This window comes from Dama dama, chromosome 24 (assembly GCF_033118175.1).
Source record: "Dama dama isolate Ldn47 chromosome 24, ASM3311817v1, whole genome shotgun sequence".
Classification (NCBI taxonomy): Eukaryota; Metazoa; Chordata; class Mammalia; order Artiodactyla; family Cervidae; genus Dama; species Dama dama.
This window is the reverse complement of record NC_083704.1, coordinates 63094804-63115573: the sequence shown is the minus strand read 5'-3', so window position 1 is coordinate 63115573 and position 20770 is coordinate 63094804. Positions and strand designations below refer to the sequence as shown.

The window sequence follows — 20770 nt, the reverse complement described above, 5'->3', positions numbered from 1 at the left end:
GGCTTCTGCTCCGTGGGGCTGTTCCTCCAGCAGCAGGAGTGCACCCCCACCTCAGACCCAGCACTAGGCCTGGTGACCCACCCAGACCCCCAGACCTCACTGATCTCCTACAGAAGGAGGGTGGTTTTGCCCGCCCGCTGCTGTCATCCCCTCAGCAAAGGGTGAGGGACCGGGGCAGAGGCCCGTGAGAGGGTCCTGCCTCCTGTAGGTACAGTGGCAGTGAAGCCGGACCCCTAAGCTCGAGTCTGCAAAAGTAGCAGTCGTTCAATAAATACATGCTGATTTATTTGTAGGGATAAGATGATGGTTCCGAAGGGGATAAACTCAGGTGGTGCAAGCACTTTATTCATTTGCAATGCCCCTTCCCTGGCAGGCAAGGCAGCAAGTTCTAGGACGAGCTAAAATCATGCCAGGTTTAGAGAGTCACTGTCAGCAGGGGGGTTTGGGGCAGGGGGTCAATTTAAGAAAACAAAAAATACAACAAAAAACCCTCAGTGATTCCTAATTGCTTTTCAATACAAGGCTTGGAAAGGAGCTTCCACTGGGTTCAGGAGGAAGGCGCAACTCTTGCGTAGTGTTCGGGGAAAGGGGAGGATGTGGCCCGATGCAAGCTGGCCTCTTAGCCCACAGACGCCAAGACGATGTCCACGGGCAGCTCCTCCGAACTTCTGGCTGTCACCTGCATAGTGACCGTGTCCAAAAGCAGCAGCCGGGAGCGCACCAGGATGTCATGGCCGCCCCGGAACACACCTGCAAGGGAGAGAAGGCAGGCGCGTAAGACCGAAGCAGGCTGCGGGGCTGGGCTGAGGGGGGCGTGCCACAGCCGGCAGAGGCAGCTCTGGGGGGAGACGGGAGCCGCGGGAGGCGCTGGGCACGTCGCTGCACCTCTCTGCGCTGCAGCATCATCAGTGACCTCGGCAGAGGTCAGCCTGCACGTCACGCTGCTGCCGACCCAGATGAATTACTGGACATGTATGGTTCTGTCTGACATCACCGGGGCTCTCACACGCCCTGACCGCATCAAAGCACAAAGAGCGAGGGACAGCCCCACCGTGGCAAGACTGCAGTGCAGGTGTCTGCAAGCCCAGGGGACAGCGCTGCCTCGCTGTGGCCTGGGTGCGGCCAGCTGTGAGCAGGGCACTGAAGCAGAGCCACTTCCTAACTCTGTTTATAAACACTCAGAAAAAAGAATTTCCCTCCGTTCATTGTTTCAGGTGCGATACGCCTATTGGATCATGAGCTTTTAGAGAACCAACGGATCAGAAACATTTACATGTGAAATGTCTATGTATGGAGTTTGCTCTAAAATAATCTGGGGGTGGAGAACGCATCTGGGTAGAGATGCTCGTTGCTACAGTTGGAGGAGTACATGGGGGTTCCGTGTGTTTACGTTTGAAAATTTCCCGAAGTGCTTAAAAATCCCATTCCTAGTAGAAAAGAATAACCAACCCAGTGGGAAAATATATATGATATAAATAAAACTACATGAAATGTTTCATATCAAAGGATATGAAAACGATTCACAGGAAATGGAATGCAAATGGCACTCTGCATTTGAGGAGATGCTGAATGTCATTGAGTACATAAGAAATGTAAAGTGAAACCACATGAGACACCATTAAGACGCCTGGCAAAGACCATACAGATTGAGAACACGCTGTTTGGTCGGAAGTGTGGGACAGAAGGCATACGATTCCTATGGCAGGCAACTGGAAATATTTACTGAGATGAAAAATGCACTTTGACCTGGTAGAGCCTTGAGAATCTTACCCTACAAATACCCGAGTGCACACATCCAAAGTAAAGTGCCTAAGTGTACATGTATGTATGGGATTATTCCTTGCAGCACGCTCTGTAATAGCAGAACATTAGAACAATCCAGGTGTTCATCAGTACATGTACTGGTTCTGTGAGACAGTGGTCAGCCACAAGAAACTATGAAAGCTCAGTCTGGGATGAGGAGAAAGTTCTGGAGGTGGTTGGTGGTGATAGCTGCAAAACAGCAGGAATGTACTTAATGCCTCTGAACTGAACATCTAAAAACTGCTACACTGGTAAATTTCATGTTGTTAAAAAAAAAAAAGAAAAAGAGGAAGCTCTTCAAGATGTACTGTCAAGTGCAAACCCAAGTGCAGAGCAACGTACCCACCACCTGTACACAAATGTTTGCGTCTGCAAAGGGCAATGTGTATGCTAGCTCTCACGTCCTGTGGTCACAGGGAGGTGCGTGGTGTCCTGCGCAGTAGCTTACTGGCTGCCCGTGGGAGGGGACACTGAGAGACTGGCAGCAGGCGCTGGGGGAAGACGTCTCTGGCAGGTCTTCTTACGCCTTGTGATGTTTGGCGCTGCGAGCTCTGGGTGCCCGGGCCCCCCAGCGGCACCCAGGCCCTTCCCACGAGAAAGGCCACTTACCGGCCAGGAGCAGCGTGTGCGTATTCTTGTTGTCCGGCACTTTGTCAGACCGCTCACAAGGGTGCATTCCTAAGAACCTGACGATGTTGCCCACAGCCTCTGCGGGGAGAAGTCCCGGAGTTATTAACCCACTTATCCCACCTCCGATTTGAGCCATCACCACTCCCCCAGCCCCAAATCCCACTGTGCACAGCTTTTAATGAAGCAGCATCTGAACTTTCCTTGGTGGCCCAGCTGGTAAAGAATCCACCTGCAATGTGGGAGACCTAGGTCTGATCCCTGGGTTGGGAAGACCCACTGGAGAAGGGAAAGGCTACCCACTCCAGTATTCTGATCTGGAGAATTCCATGGACTCTCATTCATGGGGTTGTAAAGAGTTGGACACAACTGAGCGACTCTTTTTTATTATTTTATGTATCTGAACTGTGTGTCCTGGATCTTTGGGGGATGGGGGCGGGGACAGTGGCCAAGGGTCTTGAAAGGCAGGCAAACCAGAACTGGCACCCCCAGCGCTTACCTTCAAGGGTCTTGATGGTAGACAAGGTGAATGTTTCCTCCTTCTCAAACTCATCCCCCACCTCGTCCCAGGCTGCCTCGAAGTTTACCTTCATGACCTTCTGGATGTGATCTGCTATCGTGACTTCCAGATCCTCCAGCTGGGGGAGGCAGGGGGGCCTGAGTTACAGCTCCAGGGACAGGCGGCCGAGAGCCTCTGCTGCGCTCTGCCCACCTGCCCCCTCCTGCCGTGCAGGCTCCGAGTGCCGCGCTCCGGGGCCGGGCCCCACTGGACCAGCGGCCTGTCCTCAGCTGCTCACGGCCAGGTGGTGGCCCCTCAGCGGGACGCGCCCTCAGACACCGAACTCCTGGAGGCTCCAGTCCTTTATGTAAAGCAGTGCCGTATCTGTGTTTAAGCTACACACGTTTTCCTTACACTCTGCGCTACCTCTCGATTATTTATAATACCTGATACGATGTAAATATTGCAGAAACAGTTGTAAATACAGTGCAAACACTATGTAAACAGTTGCCTCGTGTAACAAGCTCAAGTTGTGCTTCTGGGAATTTTCTGGAACCCACTCTGATTATTTGCATCTGTCGGTTGGATGCATGGAGGCAGAACCCACAGATGTGGAGGGCCCGCCGTCCTCTCTCGGGGTGTCGGCTGTGAGAGCGCACCCTCCGAAGCCGCCAGTGCCTGAGTGGACGGGGCAGGGGGCGAGGGCTGCTCAGAGTCCGCCTCCTGTGACTCGGCCAGGCCGCTCTGGGCACCCACCCACTCGTTTGCCAGCAGCTCTCCGCTGAGCCCCTGCTCCCGTGCACAGGAAGGGTGTTCACAGGTCAGACGCAGCCCCTGTGGCAGAAGCCGGGCCTCATACGCAGCCTCCTGTCCATGGCTTAGCTCACTGCTGGCTCCACCGTGGGCCCGGGAGGACACATGTGCCCATTGGCTGTGTTCCAGCGGCTGCCCCTCTGTCCACGAGGGCTCTGGCAGTCTCTATCCCAGGCTGCCTATCCGGGTCTGCACTCAGATGGCATGGAGCCACAGCGCCCTGGGCAAAGCGAGAATGACCCTGCCCTCGGGTTCTAGGCTAGCCCACGAGCTGGAGCCGGAAGGGCCACCGCACTGCATCAGAGGCTTGCCAGCAGATACAAACTGACCCCGCTTCTCTAGAAAGCAACTGACAGCATGAACCAACAAGCCTTAAAATTGTCCTGAGTCTTTGACCCAATTATCCTACTTATAGAAAATAATTGTTTAAAAAAATTCTTTTTTAAATTATTCTACTTCTAGTCCCAAGAAGATAGATCTGAAACACAGATTTATACTGAAAGGGGTGTTTAATGTAGCGCTTAAAAATAGTAGAACTTGGAATCACAAATGCCCAGTGTTAACGGAATACAAACTGAAGTGAATTAGGATATATCAACAGAAGAGAGTATTTTAAAGTCATTAAAAATTGTGTTTATGAAGTATTTGTACTGACGGGAAATTATACCCCGGTTCTGAGTAAACCCAACAAGATCTGTAACGTACATAATAACCTCAGTCATACGATTCCTCTCCCCCCAGCCATTCCCAAGGACTATGGTTAACGTTTTCCTGTCTGTGTGTACTTTGTTTTTGTATTTCCCAGGTTTTCTTGTTACACTTGAACATGTATTTCTTTTTTAAGTTAAAAACAAAAATTCTTGCATGATGGCTAAACGGAAACCAGCGAGCACACGCATGCAGACTGGCTGTGAGCCCCGCGGGCCCCGGCTGCCGCTTACCACGTACTCATCCTCGTAGCCCTCCTCATCCGCCTCCCCGGTGGTGGGGTCGCAGTCCTTGACGGTGAACTTCATCATGCAGCTGAACGTGCAGGCCACTGCGGGAGGGAAGGCGCGCCGTCAGGGCAGGCGCTCTGCGTGTGGGCGTCCACAGCCTGCCCTCCAGGCCTCGGCTGCGCCAGCGGCCCGTGCCAGCCTGCCCACGAGTCGGGACCGAGGGCATGGGCGTGGGGAGGCAGGAGCGCCCGCTTGCAGCCTGAGGAGCTGCCCTCACGAGGAAAGAGAAGCAAGGCGGGCAGAGATGCTTCAGGTGGCCACGTCCACGTGCCGTCCGGGCCCACCATCCCAGGCCTGGAAAAGCCCGCTTCTTTGGGAGGAGTGGACTTGGATGGTCATGTGTGTGCCTCTCTGGCTCCTTCACGGTCAAGACAGAATCCTGCCTGAGGACCCGGGCTCGGCCTCTCACCAGCCTCGTGAATTCAGGCATGCTGTTTACCCCGATCTCGGGTACCCTCTCGGACAGACAGCAGTGCTGCCCCGAAGGGTGTGTGAGGAGGAAATGAGCTGCTGTGTGCAAAGCTCCAGGGCAGGCTGGGCTTCCTCTCTGGACCGACCTCCAGGAGCTGAAGCTCTGACCGGAGACAGACGGCTGGTGCACAGGCTGCCCGCCCCCACCCGACCCAGGGGCTCCCAGGAGGCCGGAGGGCTCACCCGCTGTGGGGTCTTCCTTGGGCAGGGCCACCAGCGTGTAGCAGGTCCCGGGCTGGTTGTAGGGCAGGCTGCGGGCGGGCACGTAACCCAGCACCTCGTAGGCCTCTGTGGGCTCCATCTGCACCGTGACGTTCTCCAGGGTCTGGTCGTTGAGTGTGTTCGTGCAGTCAAACTGGACCAGGGAGCAGAGGGGCTGAGATGCTGAGCTGGGGGGTGGGGAGGCCCGAGCTGCAGAGGCGGCGTCGGGAACCCCGCCTCTCACCCCACGGCCACCCCTACTCCCGACCCAGGCCCCCTGCCCAGGCCCCCCATCTCCATGTGGGCAATTGGGAGCCACACAGGCCCCGAGTCAAGGACTGAACACACAGCAGAGGGAGGCAGGGCTGGCATCGAGCTGGGCTCCAGCCACTTGGCTGAGGGCGCCCGGCCCCCCGGGAGGCCCTCGGCTTGTCTGGAAGACCATGTGCTCAGTGGGGGCGCCCGGCCCCCCGGGAGGCCCTCAGCTCGCCTGGAAGACCATGTGCTCAGTGGGGGCGCCCGGCCCCCCGGGAGGCCCCCGGCTCACCTGGAAGACCATGTGCTCAGTGAAGGTGTGCTTCGTACAGCGGATGACGTACTCCGTCTCCGACTCAGTGAGGGCCACGGGCTCAGGCGAGGACTTGAAGAGGGGCCCCAGCCCCTGGAACTCGGGCACGGCCGCCAGCTGCTCTGAAACCCACAGGCCGCGCATTCACCCGGCGGCTCAGCGAGGTCTCTGATCAGGCCTCAGGCTGCGGGCCCTCAGGGCTCCCCGAATGAAGGGCTCACAGCCGATTCCCGACACCCCTGAGCACGCCCTCCCGCCTTCACGCTGCTCGGCTGGTGCCACTCCGTGAAGCCGCCTCCCCGCCGTCCCACACGGGACGCCAGACCAACCATGGACGTCAGGCCCACGGCCTGGCCTCGTCCATCCAGAGACCCCCTTCAATCTCAGAAGCTCAGCAAGGGTGCTCAGAAGAGGGAGACGGGGAAAGACAAGGAGACGATCGCGCTGCTGGCCACTGAATCAGGCAGGACAGGCTGCTCTCAGACATGTGGCTGTCGGGACAAGTGGCCCCAGAGGAGAGGGAGCAGATTCTGAATGTTACAGAAAGCCCAGCTCAGAGAGGCCGGTGGGCGTCTGGTGCAGGCCAGCTTCACGTGCCCGGGAGAACGGGGCACTGAGCAGCTGGTAGTGCTCCCCGAGCTGTGCTCAGGAGTCACCGCGCCAGAAACACCCGGGGGTGCGGGCATGGCAACAGTGCAGATCCTCAGGCCTCCCCAGACCTGCCCGTCAGAGACTCCGCAGCAAGAGCCCCCATCCTGCATCTAGAACAAGCTTCCCCTCGTGACTGACGCACACCGATGTCTGAGGACCACTAGTCAAGATCCGTCGCTGGTCTTCCCGGTTACACTGACCTCCACGTGGAAAAGAACTCTGCCCGAGGCAGTAGGATATGCTGCCCTACACTTAGCAGGATTTCGGGGACAGGGAGAGAAGGCAGGCAGTATTATTATTCTGCTCTTCCCCCCATAAAGAGGCTGAACTCAGACCTCAGGACAAGAGGTGAAGCAGTGTTGAGTGAAACCACTAAGTTCGTGCTGAGCTCTGCCGGCAGCAAGAGGGAAGGAACACACAGGGAAAACCTGCGGTGAGAGCGACGCCAGCCAGCTCAGGGTTCCGGTTCAGCCACATCTGAGAGACGGCATGTTGGTGGAAGACAGGTTCAGGAGTGGAATGGAAAAGGTGGACTTGAATCCAACAGTTATCGGGAGCCTGCTATGAGGAAGGCAAGCACTGGTGCAGTGACGGACAGAAAACAGAGAAGACAGAAGCCATGCAGAGCACGCAGGATGACAGAAGACGAGTCGGGGAGTCGGCATGGCAGTCACCCAGGATGAGAGGCAAGTGCTGGGCCTCGAAGGCAGGGATCTAGTGGACAATGTGGTCTGCCAACTAGACACACAGCCTCTCCCCTTAGAAATGCAGGAGCAGGGGGACAGACAGGCTCCTCACCAGACCCTGCCAGACAAGGTGGAAGGAGCAGAGGTGGAGCCGAGACACGGGCCCGCGTCGTGTCCTCGACTCTGCTGAGAGGCGTCAGACACCCTGAACCGACTGGGCCCAGGGCCTGCAGTGCTGAGAACAAGGCCTGGGCGGCTCTGGGCCAGCTGGAGCTGTCTTTAATTCTGGCCGCCCTCCCCTTGGTGCTGTGCAAACTGGGCAAATCACCGAGTCTCTCTGAACATCCAAATCCTCAGATACCAAATGGATGCGACAACCTCCACCTGAGGGTCAAGCATGCTGTCTAAACACTCTCAGAGCCAGCACGCAGGGGAGACCTGATCTCGGCTCCTGGGGGAAGAGCTGCCACCCCAGCCATGGCCCGAGAGCCCCATGAGCCCCCTCACTCACCCTGGAAGATCTCCTGCCGGGTGGCGGCCACCTTCTCGGGCTGCTTGGCGGCAGTGACTGGGGTGTTCTCTGCAGAACAAGCACGCATGGTGACCCACAGCTCAGAGACAGCCGGGCACGTCGACCTCAGCGCTGTTACTCAGGAAGTGTAACTTCCACCCCTCAGTGTGAAGTTCGGAGCACGGGAGACAGCATGCGACTGTCTGTGTGAAGGTGGCTTCCTCCCCCAGGGCCAGAGGCAGGCGGGCTAACTCCCTCCGCCCAGCATGGCGCCTTCCACCCTGGGCAGCTGTGGTGGCCTTTCGGGCAAGGCAGACCCTCCAGAGGAGGCCTAGACCCAAGGGCCGCTGAAGGACACAGGTGTGCCTCACCTGTCCTCTGCTCTGCCATGGGCGCGGTGGCCAGGGGCACAGACTTGAGGTCAAAGGGCTTCTCCGACGGCTCCAGAGTGTACTGCTGCAGCGCCCTCTCCAGACCCGGGATGGACACCGTCAGACCTAGAGACCAGAGCGAGATGCGGGTCCGGGGGTCAAGGCTGTAGGACCCTGGGAAAACCAGCGCGGCCGCCGAACCCCCACTTCTCAGGACACCCTCCTCTGCAGGACTGCTGCAAAGAGCAGACGGGCGCAGGAAGGGGCTTGGATAGAGTGGGAGGACTCGGCATGTGGAGGTCAGCTCTCTGGGCTGCTAGATGACAGAGAAGCCCTGCAGTTGCGAGGGGAGTCCAGCGGAGGGCGCCCCGCCCGGGAAGGCCACAGCTCGGGGAGGGCCTAGGGCGGTGGCCGGGCGGGGAGGACTCACCGTTCAGGATATAGCCTGCGTTGAGGGCCTTCTGCTTCTGCTCCAGGACGTTGAGATAGAAGGTGGCCCGGTCTCTGACCTCGTTGTCGTCGTCCATCACACACCTGTGGCCAGAACACAGGGCGCTCCTGACGGGGCCGCGGGGCGCAGGCGGCGCTGCGGGGCTCCTGCGCCCCGATCACTAGATGCGGTGCCCGGGTGTCAGAGGCACAGGGGCGGCGGTATTCACTCTCCTGGGACCCTCGCCCAGAGCCCACCCAGGGAGGGAGCCGCGCGCCTGTATCCTGCAGCACACGTCACAAAGGACTCGAACATGACTCCGCAATCCCGCTCCTGGGCGCACACCCAAGAGAGCTGAACGCACAGAGACTCGTGCAAGAACATTCACAGCAGCGCGAGTCACGCCAGCCGCGGACCGGGAGCGGGCCAAACGCCCACCGACTGAACGGGTTATCAAACGAGGGCCCTTCACGCCACGCAGGAGTATCTGCCCATAGAAAGGCACGAAGCGCTGGCACGTGTGACTGCACGGGCGAAGCCTGGAAACCCGTGAAGGAGCCACACACGTGAGAGGCGACACGCTGAACGCCAGCGGTCGCATGGCAGGTCCGGACAGGCAGACCCGGAGCCGAAGGCGGGGGCGGGGCTCGTGGGGCGGGGGCGGGGCTCGCGGGGACTACTCGCTAACAGGGCTTCTCTGGAGTGGTAGAACTGTTTTCGAGAATTCCCTGGTGGTCCAGTGGCTAGGACTCTGCGCTTCCACTGCAGAGGGTCCAGGTTCGATCCCTGGTCAGGGAACTAAGATCCCAGAAGCCGCACAGCGCGGTGAAGAGAAAAGTTTCAACTTAGATGGGGGTGATGGGTAAACAACTCTGAATGTAACAAACCCGCTGTATCATGCATTGAAGATGGGGACACTGTGTGGGTTGCGAGTTCTCTCTCGATAAAGCTGTTTTTAAAACAGAGAACACCACGGTGACAGCCAGGCGGAGGGTTTTTGTGCGCACAGCGTCACGCTTTGCTGTGCTTCCACTGTTTCAACAGCTGTGCATCTTTCTCCCCCTTCCCAGCTACAGAGACGAGGAGCAGCCGCCGGCCGCGGGGACGCCACACGCACCTCTTCAGCAGCACCAGGATACTGGGCAGCATCTCTTCGTTCTGCGCCCCGAACTTGGCCAGAGCACTCACGGCGCCTGCGTGCACGAGGCAAACACGACTCTTGAGCACCAGGGCTCAGAGCGGGCCGGCCGCAGCCCAGCGGCCCCGAGCCGCAGGCCCAACCCGACACCCCATGACAAGCAGCGTCCAGGCCTCGCTTCCCCAGGGGGAGGCGGCCCTGTCCTCGGGCCCAGCAGCCCTTCTCAGCTCGAACTGCAAAGGGGCCACGAGAGCTGCCCTCAATTTCTGTATCCTAAGGGCCTCAGGTGCAGTGAAGCCTTACCTAACGGTAAGTGAGAGAAAATGAACTACAACTGAGGAAGTAATCGCTACTTGGGGAGCGTCTGTCCAGAGCAGGCGCGAGCGGGAAACGGCAGTAAGTCAAAGAAAAGTGCAGACTAGGGTGGCTGTATATGGAAGCGCACACTCATTTAAGAGAGTATGCTATGTGAATTATATCTCAAGAAAGCTATTGTTAAAAAGAAAAACCTAAACACCACGAAGAAAGAAAGGAGAAAGGTGAAAAAAGGAGAAAGGAAAACGACTACATACAGTGAAACAGAAAAACTGCTGAGGTGAGCGTTCACCGAGCGACGCCCACGCCCCTGGGCCGCCGGGAGCCCGGGTGCCCACGCCCCTGGGCCGTCCTCCGGCCGCTGGGAGCCCGGGTGCCCCGCCCCTGGGCCGTCCTCAGGCCGCTGGGAGCCCGGGTGCCCCGCCCCTGGGCCGCCGGGAGCCCGGTGCCCCGCCCCTGGGCCGTCCTCAGGCCCCCGGGAGCCCGGTGCCCCGCCCCTGGGCCGTCCTCAGGCCGCCGGGAGCCCGGTGCCCCGCCCCTGGGCCGTCCTCAGGCCCCCGGGAGCCCGGTGCCCCGCCCCTGGGCCGTCCTCAGGCCCCCGGGAGCCCGGGTGCCTACGCCCCTGGGCCGCCGGGAGCCCGGTGCCCCGCCCCTGGGCCGTCCTCCCGCCGCTGGGAGCCCGGGTGCCCCGCCCCTGGGCCGTCCTCAGGCCGCCGGGAGCCCGGTGCCCCGCCCCTGGGCCGTCCTCAGGCCCCCGGGAGCCCGGGTGCCCACGCCCCTGGGCCGCCGGGAGCCCGGTGCCCCGCCCCTGGGCCGTCCTCCCGCCGCTGGGGGCCCGGGTGCCCCGCCCCTGGGCCGTCCTCAGGCCGCCGGGAGCCCGGTGCCCCGCCCCTGGGCCGTCCTCAGGCCCCCGGGAGCCCGGTGCCCCGCCCCTGGGCCGTCCTCAGGCCGCCGGGAGCCCGGTGCCCCGCCCCTGGGCCGTCCTCAGGCCGCCGGGAGCCCGGTGCCCCGCCCCTGGGCCGTCCTCAGGCCCCCGGGAGCCCGGTGCCCCGCCCGTGGGCCGTCCTCAGGCCCCGGGAGCCCGGTGCCCCGCCCCGGCGCAGCCCCCGCCCCAGCGCACCTGCGCGGACCTCTGCGTGCTCCAGCACCACGCGGTTGTAGATGAAGCGGATGTACTTGGAGGGGTTGCTGGTCCTGGGCCCCTCCTGGCCCAGCAGGTGCAGGATGCGGGTGGCCAGCACGGTGAACTCGCAGTCCTCGATGAACTCGCACAGGTGGGACAGCCCCGTCTCCTTGCTCTCCGCGTTCTCCTCGATGATGCTGATGATGCAGTCCACGATGGCCCGCTTGTACTCGAAGCCGCCCTGCGGGCCAGCGCGACGGGAGCTGAGCCCCAGCTGGCTCTGCGCAGCCCAGCTGCAGCCTGGCCCCGCGGCCCAGCCGGAGCCCTCAGGCGAGGGCCTGGCTCCCCCGCCTCGACCTCCCTTTTGTGTAAAAACCAAAGGCTCAGGCTGAATGCTCGCCGGGGCCGTTCCCAGTCTAACCGCAGATGCTTTAATAGAAACATCTGGGACTTGATTTTCTTCCCACCTTTGAGACAAAGGCAGAATGGGTGGTGTAGAGGCCGGAGGGGTGTCAAGTAGGGGATTATCGTTAAATGGGAACAGAGTTCAGTTTTGCAGGATGAGAAAGTTCTGGAGATTAACTGCACTCCTATGTGAAGGTATTTAACAATATTGAACAATATAGACTTACAAACAGTTAAAGTGATGAACTCTGGTGTGAAAGTCGCTTAGTCTTTGCGACCCCATGGACTATACCATCTGTGGAATTCTCCAAACCAGAATACTGGAGTGGGAGCCTTTCCCTTCTCCAGGGGATCTTCCCAACCCAGGGCTCGAATCCAGGTCTCCTTCATCAGAGGCAGATTCTTTACTGGGGAAGCCCTCGATGAATTCTGTGTCATGTCTATTTTATGACAGCGGTCTCCAACCTTTTCGGCATCAGGGACCGATTTTTCTGGGAGAAAATTTTTCTATGAAAAACTGCAATGGCTAGAATATTTCTATACCAGATAATACTAGACAGACCGTGAGCCATCTTCTGCTTAAGCATTGCCTTGGGGCATCTGCTGGGTCTTTATGGCCAGGGTGGCACTTTGTCAGTTACGACTGTAACCACAGTGACTGGGGCGTGTTTGCACGGCCTGCGCACGAGGAGCCGAAAGGGAAGCCAGCCAGCTAACAGGTGGATCCAGGCCCGCCCGCCCGGGAGCCAGCAGCCAGGCCACCCGCTCTTACCTCTTCCCGCAGCATGGAGAACAGGAAGTTCATGAGCACGGCGTGCTTGCGGGGGTACTTCTGACACAGCGCGCTGATGGCCTGCACAACCACCACCTGTGCCAGGGACAGGCGTGAGCCGCGGCCCGGCCCCGCGGGCGGCTCCTTCAGTCCCCGGGGCCAGCAGAGCCCCTCCTCGGGTGAGGCCGGGCCGAGGCGTGGCAGGCCGACCCTCTGGGCAGGGCAGCAAGCACAGTGGTCCAAGGCCCCTATCCACACTGCAAGTCCCCCCAGGCTGCTCTTCTACTCAGACCTCAAGGCAAGCGCACAAGCGCTCCTACTGGCCCTTCCCAGGTCCTTCCTGGGCGGCTCCCCCAGGAACTGCTACCCTGAGGGTTTCCTCACTGCACCAGTGTGTGGAATGATCCCGTCCACACAAGTGTTGGCTTCCATCTTCCCACCCCAAAAAGCGAGCTCTGAGGGCAAGACGGCGTGTATACTGCTCCCCTCTCTCCGGACTCTGCCCAGCACAGGACACAGCGCCCACAGAAACACTTAAGGGCTTAACCGGCCAGCCTGGAAGCGCCCGGCCTTGCTGACAAAGGCCAGATGCAGCGCCTCGCACATCTCCACCAGCAAGGTCCCCCGTCCGCCCCCCAGCCCACCCCGCTCCGGGCGCAGACTATGGACCTTGAACTCGTCCGAGATCTCGGACATGAAGGAGGAGATCTGCTTCATGAGGCGGTCGATGCTGCCCTCACTGCCCGTCTTGAGCAGGGTGGTGATGGCCAGCGTGGCGATGCTGCGGTTAGAGTCCGTCACCAGGTTCTCCAGGTCCAGGTTACAGGCTGTCACCGCGGATGGGTGCTTCATGGCCACCTGTCCGGGAGCAAAGAGATGAGGACAGGGACGGGCCATAGAAGGCCTCCTGCCGTTCTGCTGGCCCTTCAGGTGGGCTCACGCCAGCACCTGGAGGACAGAGACCAGCCAGAGCTGCACCTCCTGCCGTGGGGGACCAGACGGGTCCCCTGGGCCCAGGCCCCCTCCCCCAGCCCTGTAGGAAGGCCAGCCCCAGTCCCTCCACCGCAAACTCACCTTGTTGAGGGTGCGGACCGCAGCATAACGGAGGGCGGCCTTGGGGGAGCTGCAGAAAAGCTGGAGCACTGTGAGGAGACAGACGCTGGTGACGGGCTGCCCTCTTTGGGGCAGCCAGGAAACCCAGGGGCCCCTGGGAGGGGCAGGGACAGGGCACAGGGCACAGTTGTGGGGCAAGGGCTCGGAGACTGTTCAGACCCAAAGCCCCCGCTCAGCTATTCCCCAACCAGCACGGCCACCCCCACCGAGGAGCCGTGCACCTGCCCACCGCCGGGCAGGGCCTCGCCCCGGGAGACCCAGCTGCAGGGGGCTGGCGGGGGGGCGGGGCCTGAGCAGCTGAGCCCGCGGGGGGCGGGGCCTGGGCACCTGAGACGGCGGGGGCCAGCTCCTTGGCGCTGCACCCGGGCAGGTTGACGATGGCTGAGGCGGCCTCGTACACCACCATCTCGTGCTTGTTGCGCAGGCAGCTCTCGATGAAGTCGAACAGCGGGCTGTCGCGGCTGCAACGAAACAGGCAACAGGCGGCAAGAGGACGCTGAGGGGCCGCCCCGGGGCCGGGCGAGGGCTGGGGGGGCGCGGCAGGGTGCGGTGCCGCTACCTGCCGTCCTCGTCCTCCAGCTGCCGGCTGGCCACGCGGATCATCATGCAGTAGGCGAAGGGGGACTTGAGGCCGTGCCGCGTGAACTTGCTGATCATCTTGCTGACGGCCAGGCGGTCGTTCTTCCGCACGTGGTACAGAAGCCCCAGCGCGTGGTACTGGGAGGGTGGGGCGGGCACAGAGCAGGGCGAGTGAGGCCTGAGGCCACGCGGCCGCTCCTGCCTCTGGGGTGGGCACCATGGGCGCTTCCGGAGCCCAGGTGTGGGCCACGCCGGCCAAGCCACCGGGACTCTGCAGGCCTCCTTCCCCCGACCCCGCCAGGCGCCACCCAGATGGAGGAACTGGAGACCAGGTGTCTCCAACCAGAAAGAGGAAGCCAGAGCCGGCCTGGTTTGAGGACACGTGTCGTCAGGGGCCGTGCAGACTGGCGCCCTCACAGCAGACCCTCGGCCCGGCCCCGCCCCAGGATGCATGGCTGCTGCTGCAAAGCCAGCAGGGGGAGGGGAGGCAAACAGACCATCCCCGTCCCCTCTGCCCTCCAGAGTCCTCACTAGGGCGGCGCTCAGGGCTTTCTACGTGGGAAGAAGCCCCTGTGATCCTGGAGGGTTTGAGGGGCCAGAGCGGGCCCTGGAAACGAGACCAAGCACTAAGACACGGGGCGGGAGAGGGAACAGCTGTCCACATGGGGGGCCTGCAGGTCTGGGCAGGAGGGCAGAGGCTCCCACTGAACCCTCACCAGGAACCAGGCAGATGGCATCACACACCCAAAGCAATACTCGCTGGTTATCAAAACTATCAAATATTTTAGCATGAGCCCATCAAGTCTGTAAGCCAACTCCCCCTGCAAGAGGTGCCCTAGATTCTTTTCCCCAAATCCCCAAGCCTCCCCACCACGAGAAAAGAGTTAAAGACTGCTTCAGCCAGGGGCCGCCAGGACCTCCGTGGTGCAAGTCCATCCTGCTGGCCAGCGCTTGAGCATTTTCAGCATCCCTGCCCCCATTCACGGCTCACCTGGACCATGATGTTGTCACTGGACGCTGCCTCCTGGGCCTCATTCACCCAGCGCTTGACCACGTCGAAGCTGCACTTGAGCAGGTGCTGCGGGGCACAGGGCATGATGCTGAGCGGGGCGGGCAGGACGCCCTGCCGTCAGGGTCCTCCGAGAGGGTGCAGACTCGGCACGGCTCCCACCCTCGCTCCCCTTGCCCTGGCGGACTTCCTGCCAGGCTCAAATCCCCAAAACCTGTCACCCCAGGGCATGGGTCAAGGCCACCAACCCGGCCCTCAACCCACCCAGAGTCCCCTGGGCGCTTTTCACCGAGCAGGGGTGGGACTCTCAGAACCGGGGCCACACAGCTTTGGTTTTCCTTTGGAAAGCCATCTTTGATGCTTCCTCAGTCTCCCGACCAGCCCCAGCCCCGGCCCCAGCCCGGGTCCCGGCCAAGGCCACACACCAGCGAAGACACGAGGGCGGAGCTGGAGACGCTGGGCACCTTGTCCACGATGGCCTGCTTCATGTAGCGCTCGATGGCCTGTAGCATGGTGCTCTGTGGGGCGCAGGTGGGGAGCAGTGAGGACCGGAGGGGCGCAGGCGTGAGCCCCGGGGCCCCGCGCCCCTCCCCAGAGCGGGGCACTCACATCGGTGATCTGGCAGAGGGCGCGCACGGCCGGGCCCCGGTAGCTGTCCTCCTTGCCGGTCATGTCCTTGGTCAGGCTGCGGGGACAAGGCGTGGGTCTCACGCAGGGCCGGGCCTGCTCCCACGCCCCACTCACCCCACCCGGGTCAGCAGGCCCGTCTCCTGACGGGTGTCCGCTCTGGGCTCTTAACCCTTCATCAAGGGGTCTCCGTGAAACTCCACACTGCCCGGGTCACTGCCCTGCTCTGACGGCAATCTTCCTGGGCAGGGCTTCCTGCTGCCGTCCCTGTTGAGTGCTTGTGGAGAAGTCCCCGGACTCCCCCCAGGTCCTGGCAGCTGTGCTCCACCCACCCCACCTCTGTCCTGCTCTGCCCACCTCGCCCCGCAGGACTCCACTCCCCCTGTTCCAGGAGGCCTTTCCTGACCCAGATTCAAGCCAGCAGTCCTCCTGGCCTGCTCTCACAGCCGCCACACCCCCCTAATGCCTGTCTGTGGGGTTACCTCCCTGGAAGCTCTGGGGCTGCAGACGCCGTGTCTGCCACATTCTCTAAGTGAACCTATACATGCGTGTGTGGCAGCCCCCCAAACCGCGTCAAGAAGTACAAGAGTGGAGCCCAGGGATGACGCCAGAGCTGAACGCTTCCTGAGTACGTCCTCCATGGGCCAGTCTGCCTGTGGGTGAGTCTGCCTGTGGCCTTCGTGCACCCCACCACCCCCCATCCCGGTCGCTTCTTCCCAGGCTCTCCTGGCAAGAGCTGGAGTCGCTGTGGAAGCTCCAGGCTGCCTCAGCGGACCAAGAGGAAGCAGGGAAGAGAGAAGGCTTGTGCCTAAGCCCAGACCAGAGAATTACAAGAGGAACTGCCCACCCTGGAGGCTGCCATGGCTGGGCAGAGTAACTGAAGGGGAGGGGGAGTGGAGAGGAGAGGCCACGAGGGCGCTGGCAACACGTGACCAAGGAGGACTGAGGGGTGGGAGCTCGGGAGAAGACGGGAGAGAGAAGACAGGCTGGGCGTGGGTGCGGCCATCAGGGGCCCAGGACTCGCCTGCTGGTCACGATGATGACGTCCTCTGCGATGCAGGACATCTCCTTGATGGTCAAGTAGCACATCCGACGGAGGGTGGGCTGGGCAGGAGAGGCGAAAAGCCCTGTGACCCCTGGCTCAGCCTGACACAGGGGCAGCCACGCACGGGGGCCCTCCCACCACCCGGAGGAGGGCTGGGGTGGCGGCACTTACGTCATTGGACTGAAAGAGTTTGGTCATGGCAAAGAAGGCCTCGGTCGCTTCCGTGGTCCCCAGGTGCTCCCCCTGTTTCAGTTAAGAAGGAAGCCTCAGCTTGGGACAGAAAGGCCGGAAGGCTCTGCCTGCTATGTCAGCCCAGGTCGGAGCCTCAGACCCGCAGAGGCTGCATCAAGGACGACACCTCAGAGTGGGACCCTGAGGGCACCCAGAGATGGGCCGCTGGCTGCCACCACCCAGGGGCTGTGCCCCTGCCCCCAGCACACCCCAGTACCGTTTTCCACACCCCCAAGCCTCACCCTGTTACCTGGTTTATGAGGTAAAGGATCTTGGTGAGGATGTGGGCACATTTCCGAGGGTTGATGGGCGTTTCGTTAAACACACGGGCCTGAGAAGAAGCAACCAAGGATATTTACCTTCTGGCTGAGTTTATTTCCCTTCCATGACTGTCCTCAAGCACATCAGAGATCTGAGAAGGCTCAAGGTAAAGAAATACACTTGTCCTACTTTATTTTCACATGGAAGGAACTTTGTTTTCCTTTTTTTAAAGTTCATCTATTAGCAACTCCTGAAATCCTCCCTAAATATTACCTGGAGATGTGCTGACTTAGAGACTAATGAATACTTAGTAAAGGCTCTTTTTTGGGGGGGGGGGGGGAGCCACACTGCGTGGCCTGCATGCCGGATCTTAGTTCCGCAACCAAGGCTGGAGCCAGTGTCCCCTGCAGTGCAAGCGCAGAGCCCTACCCACTGGACCACCAGAGAAACCCTCAAAGCTTATTAATTAAATGGAAGGAGAAACAAAGACGAAGAAAAGGATCAGCATAATGAATTCCCCGTCTTTCCAAGAACAGATTCCTCCCCTAATGTCGTATAAACCAGCACTTTGAATCTGCCAGCGTTTTGATCACACTGACTGTGAACATTCTCCATGGAAGACCTAGGGGAGCAAATGACACTTGCCTCCTGCAGCACCGCACTCTTCTCGAGGTGCTGGAACGGGTTGGAGCTTCCACCTTCCGTGAGAGAAGAGAAGGGACTGAGCACAGGTTGTGACCCTGAATTTCAAAACTCTCCCAGATGTAGACAATGGAGAAAGACATCCCGATGGCCCGGAGATTCAAACTCCAACTCCTTTCAACGGCACTCAGAGCTCTACAGGCTGCCAATAGGCCCAGCCACCCGCCTCCAGGGAGCTCCCCTGACCCCAAACCACTAACTCGCAGTCACCCAGCAGCCCTGGTACAGTCCTCGTGTGCCTCTTAGAGTGTCATGTCTTTCATTCATTTATGCAACTGGTACCTAACTGAGCTCCTACTGCGTGAGGGACCACCATTTCCAGTGACTGTGGTTTCTGCACATAGCAGAAGTCACACTCGTAATTAATGACACACCTATGTGACTGATGTCTATTGCCTCCACTCCGCTGCGACCAGTCTTATATTCCTAGCTTGCTCACGAGCAAGTCTCACTAGCTCTGCTGCAGAGTCTGGGAGCAGTGCAACCTGGCATGCACCGGGCGCTCGATACGTTTGCCGGATAAATGAATCGGAGTCAGGGTTCTCAACCACCGATCCGGGCACCACCGCCTAGGACTCCCCAGCACGGGCGCAGCCCCGGCGAATCCCCAGAGGACCACCGGGTCTGGCCCCCTCCGCTGACAGGCGGGGAAGCAGAGGCCCGGAGGCGCAGACCCGCTCAAGGTCACCCAGCGAATCGCGGCCCGAGCTGCCGGGTGAGGGGCAGCAGAGCCCGCTCGGGCTCTCCGGGGCCGGCCGCGGATGGGCGCCGCACCTTCGCGCAAGTCCCCGGGGCCTCCCGAGGCCTCGCATCCAGACGGAGGTCCGGTAGGAGGCCTCAAAGGGAGGGCGCGGAGGGCTAGCGCGGGGATCTGGCCTCCCCCAAGGCCTCGGCCCTCTCACCCGATTCCTCGTCCTTCTTGTCGAATTTCTTCAGCATGGCGATGTCCCTGCGGGAGCCAAGCTGCAGCCAAGGATGGACGCAGCGGCCGGCGGCGGCGGTTCCGCACTGCCCACTTCCGGCCGGCCACGTCGCCCGGCACTGTGCGCAGGCGCACTGCGCGCTCTGCGCAGGCGCACAGCCGGGCCGCGCCGCCGCGTCAGGCGTCAACCCGGTCCCGGCTCCGGGCGGCCGGACCTCCGCTTCCAAGCCCCACGCCCTCCTGTCAGTGCCGACGTCCCCGCCTCGCTGACTCCCGGCGGGAGTCTAAGCGGGCGTTTCGGAGGCGAGGCAGAATGTGGCACGCTGGCCCGCGCAAGCGCGCGCTTCCCAGTGCCCCCTGTTCTGATCAGCCCCTCCGGGAGGCCCGCCGGCCTTCCCTGCCCGCTGGAGGCGCCCCTGACACCTGTCACACACACTCACTACCGCGGTGACTGTCTCTCATTTCCCGCGCCGGACACTGTCGGCATACAGTAGGCGCTCTATACGCGGCTGCGTGACCGGACTCCTGCCGCTCGCCTCAGCCCGGCCGCCTCACGGCCGCGCCCGGCGCGCGAACAATGTCGGGGGCGCGGTTCACTGGCGGGGACCTGTCTGAAGTGACTGAAGGCCGGCGTGGCTGCGGCAGCCGGCTCTTTAAACCCGCGGGCACTGGCCAAGCGCCCACTGCATGCGCCGCCGGGCGCTGGGGGCGGGCAGGGACGCGAAGGGGAGACAGGCGTCGCCCAGGGCCATCCCCGCGGAGCCGGGAGGACACCGCGAGGCTGAGGCGAGGACGCGCGCTGGCCAGAGGGCGGGAGCCCAGGTGAGTCCGGGCGCCGGCAGGGCCCCAGGGGCGGCGGGGGCGTGGCCCGCGGGCGCGGGGACCGGGGAAAGCGCGAGGCCGCGCCCCCGGGGGCTGGCTCTGCGGAGGCTGAGGCCGCAGTCGGGGGCCGCAGGGAACCCGGGCCGTGGGTCTTGCGCCGTCGGGAAATAAGTCAGGAGTCAGATGCGCAAAGTCTTTAACCAGTAACTCCACCCCTTGCCAGGAGGAAATCATCCAAAAGAAGAAATTAAGTTGCTCGCTGCAGTAGTTTGCCGCAAGAAAATTGGAAACATGGAAACATCCTAAACGTCCAGCAATAAGGGGATGGTTAACGGAATTATGGTCCATCCATCGGATGAAAGATTCCACATCCCTATATAAAGGGATATTTCTGATGGCTTGGGAGTCAGTAATCCAAACTTCTTAAAATGAGACATTAACAGGGAGAAACAGACTGTAAAAGTCTCCTTAATTCAGTTGAAATAAGTACGCCTCTTGGTTAAAAACCAGGAAAGAACCCCAGAGATTTGCATTGTTGGGTTAAGACCGTGAAATACAGATAAGTTATGTTGAGTAAAATGCAAACAAATATTAAATACCATTTTAGTTATTATATTAATTCTATAGAATTATATACCAAGGGTAAATTTTATAACACCTCATTTTTACAATGAGAATCGTGGGTTGTGACTCCGAGTATGAGGTCGTATATAATTGTGGGAGTTTTACTGCTTTAAACAGTAATGTACATTCTTTGGATACTTGCTAAATCCTTTATAGAAACACAGGGTATGGGGAAGTACAGGGGACATTAGGGAAATCTGAGTAAGATTTGTAGATTGAACCAATATCAATGTTATCCTGGTTGTGGTATTCTCTCTCTCTTTTTTTAATTTATTATTTATTAATTAATAATAATTTTGCTAGTTTTAAAAAATTTAGATATAATCCACATGCCTTAAAATTCATTCTTTTGGGACTTCCATGGTGGTCCAGTGACCAAGACTCCCAGCTCCCAATGCAGGGGGCCCAGATTTGATCCCTGATCAGGGAACTAGATCCCACGTGCTGAAGCTA

The 20770-nt window shown here is 60.2% G+C and overlaps 1 protein-coding gene and 1 non-coding gene across 2 annotated transcripts; one reads left to right on the top strand and one right to left on the bottom strand.

Moving 5' to 3' along the window:
- Positions 1-263: 263 nt before the first annotated feature.
- On the bottom strand, positions 264-19004 carry COPG1 (COPI coat complex subunit gamma 1). Its single transcript, XM_061128991.1, has 24 exons — positions 18852-19004; positions 17893-17945; positions 17237-17317; positions 16927-16998; positions 16735-16814; positions 15693-15768; positions 15509-15601; positions 15066-15152; positions 14055-14212; positions 13823-13956; positions 13457-13524; positions 13052-13240; positions 12383-12478; positions 11203-11446; positions 9747-9822; positions 8630-8733; positions 8200-8325; positions 7829-7897; positions 5960-6102; positions 5395-5566; positions 4684-4781; positions 2930-3068; positions 2413-2511; positions 264-750 (listed from the first exon to the last, which is right to left on the bottom strand). Exons 1-24 carry the CDS (start codon positions 18886-18888, stop codon positions 620-622), a joined length of 2625 nt encoding a protein of 874 aa, XP_060984974.1. The 5' UTR covers positions 18889-19004; the 3' UTR covers positions 264-619.
- Positions 9355-9427, top strand: TRNAG-UCC (transfer RNA glycine (anticodon UCC)). Its single transcript has one exon. It is a non-coding gene; the product is annotated as a tRNA-Gly (tRNA).
- Positions 19005-20770: the final 1766 nt, after the last annotated feature.

Excerpts from the sequence above, each read along its gene's own strand:
- COPG1 (XM_061128991.1), bottom strand. The coding sequence starts at position 18,888 with ATGCTGAAGAAATTCGACAAGAAGGACGAGGAATCGG. Across the intron at positions 15,769-16,734 it reads GTCATCATCGTGACCAGCAG|CCTGACCAAGGACATGACCG; the intron begins GCGAGTCCTGGG and ends TTGTCCCCGCAG. Across the intron at positions 11,447-12,382 it reads TCTCCATGCTGCGGGAAGAG|GGCGGCTTCGAGTACAAGCG; the intron begins GTAAGAGCGGGT and ends GCTGGCCCGCAG.